General features: G+C 37.5%; 1 protein-coding gene across 19 annotated transcripts in view; it reads left to right on the top strand.

Annotated features, from left to right (window-relative positions):
* MCTP1 (multiple C2 and transmembrane domain containing 1) overlaps positions 1-8,699 on the top strand; it is a 564,253-nt gene that overhangs the window by 227,022 nt on the left and 328,532 nt on the right. For 3 of the 19 annotated variants that reach the window (XM_048220973.2, XM_048220975.2, XM_026498604.4), the window contains exon 1: positions 6,162-7,062. The exons of 12 other annotated variants lie outside the window; for them this stretch is intronic. In XM_048220973.2, the coding sequence (XP_048076930.1) occupies positions 7,006-7,062 (57 nt within the window). In that variant the 5' untranslated portion in view covers positions 6,162-7,005. Of the gene's footprint in view, positions 1-6,159; positions 7,063-8,699 lie in introns of those variants that run through there. 4 more of the 19 variants (XM_048220974.2, XM_044384006.3, XM_057307505.1 and 1 more) reach the window with 3 other exon arrangements.

Genomic DNA, 8,699 nt, shown 5'->3' with positions numbered 1-8,699 from the left:
TATGGTGTATGTGTGTGTGTGTGTGTGTGTGTGTGTGTGTGTGTGTATAACATATATATAAATAAAATGAAGTATTAGCATAAGAAAGACTAAAATCTTGCCATTTGTGACAACATAGATAGACTTAGAGGGTATTATGTTAAGTGAAGTAAGTGAGACAGAGAAAGACAACTACTATATAATTTCACTTATATGTGGAATCTAAAAAAAAGCAAAGAAATAAAATAATAACAAAAAATGTGGAAACAGACTCATAGAGAATAAACTGGTGGTTACCAGAGAGGAGGAGGTGGGGAATGGACAAAATAGGCAAAGGGTATTAAGAGGTACAGATTTCTAGTTACAAAATAAATAAGTCATTAGGATGAAAAGTACGAAGGGGGGAATATAGTCAAGAATATTGTAACATTGTATGGTGGCAGTAACATCATGGTAAGCACTGAATGATAGAATTATCGAATCACTGTGGGTGTTGCACACTTGAAACCAGTATTGAAACCAATATGTTAATTATATACTTTAAATTTAAAAAAGTAAAATTGTTAAAATGGTAAAAATAATAAACAGAAAATAAACATGTATGTAAATGTGTGTGTATCATGCCATGAAAAGATAAGTTACGTTCAGAGAGGAGTGTGGTAGAATAATGTGAAAAGCATATTCTTTTTTGTGGGGTAAAAAGTGTGTGCCCAGGTCATGTATATGATCAGATATTCTTGGAAAATGAAGAAATCATAAAATTGAGAGTGGTCCGCTTTGGGTAATGAGGAGGCAGGGTTGGGAGCTTTAAACTGTGCTTAATACTCTTTCGTATTGTTTTGAGGTTTTTTGTTTTACAGAGTATGTATTTTTTTAACAAAAATACACATTAGGGTTTTTTTTTTAAAGGCAAATTAGGAGGTAACCACATCGATTTTTTATGCTCAAAGAACTTTTATTCTGCTATTAAACTTGCTCGGTTTCTAAGAGAAACCGTCCCTTAAATTAAACTCTGGAATATTTGCTTCATCTTAGATTTCTCAAAAGTATTCCAATCTTTATCTACCAGGATTTATAAATTCAGAAATAAAAAGTGTCCTTTTATTCCCTCTGTAGTAATGAGGGGAAAAAGATGTAGAATTAAATTTGTTACCCTCTTTGGCTATCTTTCCTAAGAATAAACATACCCAGGCCTATCGTACGCTGTGGTGTTTACTTGGCCCACGTCTCTTAAATACAGAAGAATTGCAGTTTTTTGGCTTGGCATGTAATGAAGAGAAATGATAGGCTATCAGAGGTGTCTTTCTACAGTATTTCTATCCATCCCTCTGAAAAACTGCACTTACAATAGCACTAAAATGAATATTTAAGATTGGCATCTTCCTCAGTTTTCCCCGGGGAACCCGGTGAGAGTAAGCATGGAGACAGAGCTGGACTCTGGCGCTGGATGCCTGGATCTGAATCCTGCCTAGACCATCTGCCATCTGTATAATCTTGAGTGAGTTACTGCTGTCTGCCTCAGTTTCCTTTTCAGAACGGGGATGTTTTAGGGCCCAACTCATAAGTTTATTATGAGGAAGTAATTAGCCGGTATTGGTAAAGTGGTTAGAACAGTCCCTGGCCATGTAGTAAGTGCAAAATGCATGCTTGGTTTTTAAGAACAAGCGTGCTAAGTGCACAAACAACACAGTGCCGTGCTGGAGGCTACAGGTTCTCAGCCCCACTCCACTACTGGTCCGCTGTGTAAGTAAGTGTGCTCAAACGGCTTCGTCTCATTAAGCCTCCGTTTCCTCCTTTGTGAAATGGAGTAATTGTCAAAAGTAGTGCCTGCCTCACAGTTTCTCAGGATTTCATGGGATGGTGTTTGGCAAGCTCGGAGCACAGCGTCTGCTTCCTAGCACCAATGCTTGCAAATACTTTAATTCCCATGAACTTTCTTTTCAAATTTTTTCCTTTCTCCCCCCTTTATTCCCTTTTCCCCCCATGAACTTTCTGTCCCTTTGTGTTCATTGGATTTTATCTTTAATTCTTCACTTCACGTTTCTAGGTCACTTCTAGATCTTATGAGAACCAGGTAGGGATCCTTTAGAAGGGATGACCACAGGAGCAGAATACAGGGGAAGCAAGGCTGCTGGATAAATTACTTAAGGTCTTAAGAGGCTTTGCAGGTGGACTTGTGTTAGGGAATTTGCCGCTATCCATGGTCTGGCCTGAAGCCTTGTGGGCCTAGAAAGCACACTGGTCAGCAGTTCCAGAGCCCATCTATCCCCCAGAGCTTTGCTCATAGTAATGAAGCTCATATGACTACTGTACAGGATCAGAAAGCCAGTGTTTCCATTTACAAGAAGTGAAACTCCTGGGCCTGGCGTTCATGTACCCATCCAGCCTGTTTGTGCCTGTAGACAGGCTACGTCTCTAACCAGGCTGTCAGTTTATTAATTTGTTGTGAGGACAGGTCCCTCAAGTTTCCAGCAAGTTCTCCCTGAAGGCATGCTGACAGGATACCACATGCTAATCAGAAAGCAGCTTGGGCATCAGAAGGGCATTTTACTCCTGGACTTGGGTTTAATGGAATTGGAGAGACAGATCCACAAGAGGAAGGATATGCCACCAGCCCGGATCACCCTCCCCCAGTGTTTGAACAGCCATTGCCTGTGTTTGCTTCTGAGACTGCCTCATATATATATATATATATATTAAACAGTCTTTTCTTCCTCCTGGGTGAAGAGGAAGTACTCTCATATTCTGTACTTTTTCATGAAACTATAGATATTACCTACCTACACTGACAGAAACAGAATGTGAACATTCGTATTTGCAAAAGACATACGTTTGGATGCCTAAACAAAATGTGTTCACCAGTGGATTTCTTCAAGGAACAAGAGCTTATTTTTAACTTTAGTGTTATAAATTACTAATAATCTGATACAGGTAGATATGCCCTTTCTTAGGATTCCTAAGAACTATTATTGGCTTTTGTTTTTTTTAACTCTGTCTCTAGTGAATGAAGAAAATGTCATTATTTGATTGGATCACCGGTCATAAAAATGAAGTTGTTTCCCAAGGAAGCAGTTTTTTCCAAACAAATAACCCAGCCCTTAGTTACTTTTAATCTTCTAACTAAATTAGTATTAATTTATGTGTGAGCTGTTTGGGAAAATAGAAACAGCAGGTCTAGGTCTTGCTATCGCTCAGGTCATACTGCCTCAAACATGACCACTTCATGTTTTGAATGATCTTTGGGGTAAAGGTGATAACATACTGTCTTCTCCCTGCTTCTGAAGCACCTGGTATATATCTCTTACAGTAACTTTTACTCCATCTTATTTAAACCACTAATAAATAATGAAGTAGCACAGTTTCCGGCACACGGTTACTTCTTCATTTCATCATCATCATCATCATCACCTGCTTATGAGTTTTTTTCCATCAATTAGACTGTATATTTCTTGGTTGTGTGGACTGCTTGTTCATACTTTCTAACACAATACAGGCACCCAGCACATGCTCCAGAAATGTGGAGCTGAAGTGCTCATTAGAAATAGGAGTTCTCCTAGGTACCCCTTAGCTATGCAATCTGACGTCATGTCTGGGAACGCCTCAGCAGTAATGACTGAGGAACACTTACTCTTCACCATATTTCTGGCTCAAGAAATAAAGATAAATAACTGAAAAAAAGTAGACTTTTAAATTAAAAACACAAATCATAAATTTAAAAATAATAAATAGCAAAAGACAGAGTGGGGCAGAGAACAGCACTTTCACTTTTGTTACATTGTTTTAAAAATAATAATAAAGAGTAGTCCACTTAGAGTGAGAATAATATAGTAAGATATAGACATAAAATATCAAATTGTGATAACATTTTTAAAAGTAGCATGTTCTTTTCAAATTACCTACAGAATATGTGAATTTATTTTTGTAAGATTTATGAAATAAGCAATACATTGAGCTAAATGATTGGATCTGTTGGTGTCCCCCATCACTTCCTTATTTCAAGCATCCTTCCTAGATATAATGGCTTGTCCACAATTGGTGCGCAGTCCATCCAGGTTCTTTTCTATGAATTTGCATGTAAAAATTCACGTACCCATAACTGGGGTAATGTATATTTCCGCAACGTATCATTTCATAATGTCTTTTAGGGAGCTTTGCAGGGTAGCACATCTAGATAACCTGGTTCTTTTTAATAACTTCATAATATTCCTTGGCGTGGTGACCCCATGGGTTTTTTTTTTAACCCTTCTGTTATTCATGCGAAGTTTCCATTTTTTCACTATTAAAAAACAATTTTGCAGTGAATATTCTAGTATATCCATCATCGCAACAGAGAGCAGATGTGACTTAATGGTGTGGCCAGATCTAGGAACTACAATAGCATCAGGAATCTGCCTTTCACATCTTCAACTTTGTTTTTCTCTTGATTGGCTTCATTTTTAGACAACTCACCCCAGGTGGTAGCACGTGTGTCAACCAGCAGTTCCAGGCTTACGTTGTATAAACTTAACAATGTCTTTCACATTCTCAGCAAAAGTAGAGTGTTGACTGTCAGTGGACCAGCTCTGGTTATGTGCCCATCCTTGACCCTATCACTGCAGTTCTGTAGATCGTATACACTGGTTGGTCAGGTCTGGGTCACATGCCCACTTCTGGGGCCAGGTCAGCATGCAAGGACAGATGGGTGACTTGCCAAATAAAAATCAGGATGATGATACCAGAAGGAGGAGGCATATATGCCAGTCAAGCAAATATATCAGTGTCTCCTAAAAATGTCTTATAGATAATATTTTATGTTTTTGTGAGTAGGAGATGAATAGAAATCCTAATGGTATCCAGATTTATCTTATAAGGAACAAAGTATTCTTATAAGTATCTTTCCAAATCTTTGCTAGAATAATGAAACAAGTATGTTGCTTATACTATTGTATATGAAAATAAAGCATGTTATAGATTGAAGATCATTGACATTATGAAAAAGACGTAATTTTCCCTATTCAGGAAAAGTGTTATTCATTATATTTGCTAAAAGTTCAGTGATATCTTTTCTATGATAAATATCTTGTCTTTTTTTTTTTAAGATTGATTTTATTTATTTATTTATTTATTTGTCAGAGAAAGAGAGCACAGGCAGGGGGAGTGGCAGGCAGAGGGAGCAGCAGGATCCCCACTGAGCAAGGAGCCCAATGCGGGACTTGATCCCAGGACCCTGGGATCATGACCTGAGCCCAAAGCAGATGCTTAACTGACTGAGCCATCTAGGCATCCCAATAAATACCTTGTCTTTGAACACCTTTTTAAATATTGTGTTGTTTGCCAAACTGCAGCCTAAATTCTATATTTTGTTTATTTTATTTATTAAACAATGTTTATTAAATTCCACTCCGTACTCATCACCATGTCAGAGGCTGGGGATAAAATACTGACTATAAGATCTCTGTCCTCAGGTTTCTTATATTATTGTTAGGGACCACAGACTGTAATTAAGTAAAGGAATGAATAAAGGAGAAAATAGGCTGTGGTACACTATGAAGGAAATAAAAAGGATCATGAGATGGAAAGTAATTAGGGAAGGTTGTCTCAGCTAAGGTGGTAAGGGAAGACCTCTGAGGAGAGAATGTTTCACCTGCAAGTTGAGGATGAAGAGTGAACCCCAAACTCTAGACCTATGCTGCCAAATACAGTAGCCGCTAACCATATATAGCTATTGAGCACTTGATGGCTGTTAGTTTGAATTAAAATGTGCCATAAAGGTAAAATGCATATTGGATCTCTAAGATTAGTTCAAAAATTGTAAAATAATGAATAGTTTTTATGTTGACTACGTGATGAAATTGTAATATTGTAGATATATTGGGGTAAGCATTATTAATTTTACATATTTCTCTTTACTTTTTTAACATGACCACTAAGAGTTTAAAATGACGTATGTGGCTTATCGTACATGTCTATCGCACAGTCCTAGTCTATGTGGTTTCAATTTGCTATAAATGAGACTTTATATAAATGTGCTTTTTCATCTTTTTGTCCTTGATCATGCCGATGGCAATTGAATTTATGTAGTAGATTTTTCTTCGAGGATCTAAGTCTATAATATTCATTGACTGAGGTGTATAAATATAATAATTCAATGTGTGATCAAGCTTAACACAGCTCTGTGTTAAGTGGTAGTGGGTGGTGGAGAAAGCATAGAAAATTGCCACATTTACTAAAGGAGTTGTGTCATTAGTCATGTTCCTTTAGAAATGTTCACAAAACAGATAAAGGAGGGCTCTGAGTTGGAGAGGTAGGCAGAGCAAGCTTCACAAGGTAATGACAGCGTGGGACAGGATTTCTGTGGGAATCGGCGACAGCAAACCACAAAGATCTATTTCCATTCTCTACTTCGTGAAGGAGATTCTGTTGTGTTGTATAGAACTGCCATTTCTTGAATATTAAAATAGAGTTTCGTTCTACACATTGTTTTCGAACTGATGGGAATGTTAGTGACTTTTGTGTGCCTCTTTGTTAAATCTCTGTAAGGACGGTGCTAGCAAGTTCACACACATTTAATAACATTACATTAATTCCCTGCAGAGAGCAAGCAGGAGAGGTTTCTTTGTGCCATGTAATTCTCATTTCCATTTGTGGCTTGTGCCACGGGGAAGAGGTTAATTACTTTAAAAATGCATGTTTGATTTACGAGGGGAAATGTTTACATTTTAGTTTGCAAACAGTTTCGGCCCCCAAATGTGATGCTTGTTACGTAATCTGACAGTTTGGTGAGGAGAAATTCTATCCTTACTGGTTTGAGAGAGAGTTGAGTCATATCCTGTGAATGTGAAGCCATGGTATTTAAGCATCACGGGTTCCTCTTACTTTCGTTCTAAGTGGCTGCAGTTCAGAGCAGCAAGTGCTCTCTGTGAAGAGGCTGTTACTATCCCTTGGAGGTGAGCAGCCTCCCTTGTAAGGATTCAGGAAAGAAAGCCAAGTCTGAATATGCAGTTGTCTCACTGGAATGAAAGATGTTTTGTTTATTTCTAATCAACGATGCTAGACACCTGCAAGCTCAAAAGTGCCTGCAATTTGCCATTTGTTTATAATAAGGTAAGTTCCATATTTTGGTTTACTCATTATATCGGGACAGCCTGGAGTGAATGTGGCAGTTTTCGTATATGATTATGCTTCAGAAAATGCCTTCTCACAGGTACTGAAGGTGGCATTTGAGATTCTAACGCAAGTCATTTTAAACTTACAGTACAATCCATTTGTGAGATACTTAATTTAATAGATTGATAGATCCTTTGTAATAGTTTTTTTATAAAAAACGTAATACCTGAGAAGCGGAAACATTCTAGTAGTTTTTTATCATTTCAGTTTTTCTTTTCTTTTTTTTTTAAGGATTATTAAATAGGACCAGTCTCTTCCCCCCCCTTTGCTATTCTCTGATTTCAGTTAAAGATGAAACATGCATAAAATTCATATGTGATTATGCTTGAATCTTACTCTAAATAACCATAGCTTGACAGCTGTATTTCTCCACTGAAATAAAAAGTGGTATTAATAATTATTAGGAAGTTTAAAGTCGAAAAGTAATGCGAGTCTTCTGCCCTTTCATATTTGGCTTTCTGTATAAGTGAAAGGCCACCATCTTCATAAACCTCTGATTGATGTGTTAGCTTTAAAATGTGTATAAGTTTATCACAACCCACCTCCTCAGTTGCTCTTGGAGACACTCACATATAAATTGTATGGATAGAAAAATCTGTGGATAGAAAAGTGAATGAGAGGTCTATTTTCAAATTCTTTAAGCTTGCTGCTGAGACGTTGGGGTGAATGACAGGAATGCTGTCTTGGTTTTTTATTGATTAGAGAAATGACATCAAATCAGAACTAATGCTGGTGTCTGGTGTCACATAACTTTGGACATTCATATTTAAGGCCTATGAATTCTTTTGAGGTAGAAAAGGTTAATTTGATTTTGAGCTGTGAATAGCTGTGAATTTGTAAGATATTAATGAATCGAGGGGTTTTTGTATGTTTAATGACGGTTGGCATTAGACTACTTTCTTCTTGATTGACCCACTGTCATGCTTATGGATTGTTTCATGTCTATTCAGAATTATACTCATTACAAAATTGCTTGATTCTAACTAAGATGTAGAAATTACTTTTTGTTAGGTATGTATTGAATATTCATGTTTTCACAAAGGTCGGGGGGTCAATGAACTGATGGAATGCATGTAGTTTTCCTCTTCTTTGAAGGGGAAATTAAAATTAGTCCAACTTCCAGGGGCATCTGGGTGGCTCAGTTGGTTAAGTGTCTGCCTTCAGCTCAGATCATGATCGCAGGGTCCTGGGACCGATCCTTGTATCTTTGGGCTCCCTGCTCAGTGGGAAGCCTGCTTCTCCCTCTGCCTCTGCCGCCCCCCCCCCCCCCCCCCCGCTCATGCTCTCTCTGTCAAATAAATAAATAAAATCTTAAACAAATAAATTAAAATAAATAAATAAAATTAGTCCAACACCTTTGAAGGCAGTATTCCAAATTGAGAAAATAAAGAACTTTAGGGAAAATGACTTCGCACTGTGAGAGGCTTTGGGAACTTGCATAGTAAAAAGGCACATATCCCAAAAGATTAAAATCCAAACTATTATAAATAGAATATCCTGATACCAAATCTCTATGAAACTCTCCCCCCCGCCCCCCGGGCAGAAAGGGAGCTATTCTGGTTAGTTAAGAATTC

The sequence above is a fragment of the Ursus arctos genome, unplaced genomic scaffold (genome assembly GCF_023065955.2).
Source record: "Ursus arctos isolate Adak ecotype North America unplaced genomic scaffold, UrsArc2.0 scaffold_5, whole genome shotgun sequence".
Lineage (NCBI taxonomy): Eukaryota > Metazoa > Chordata > Mammalia > Carnivora > Ursidae > Ursus > Ursus arctos.
The sequence above is the reverse complement of the archived record's forward strand: the minus strand, read 5'-3'. Positions and strand labels throughout refer to the sequence as shown.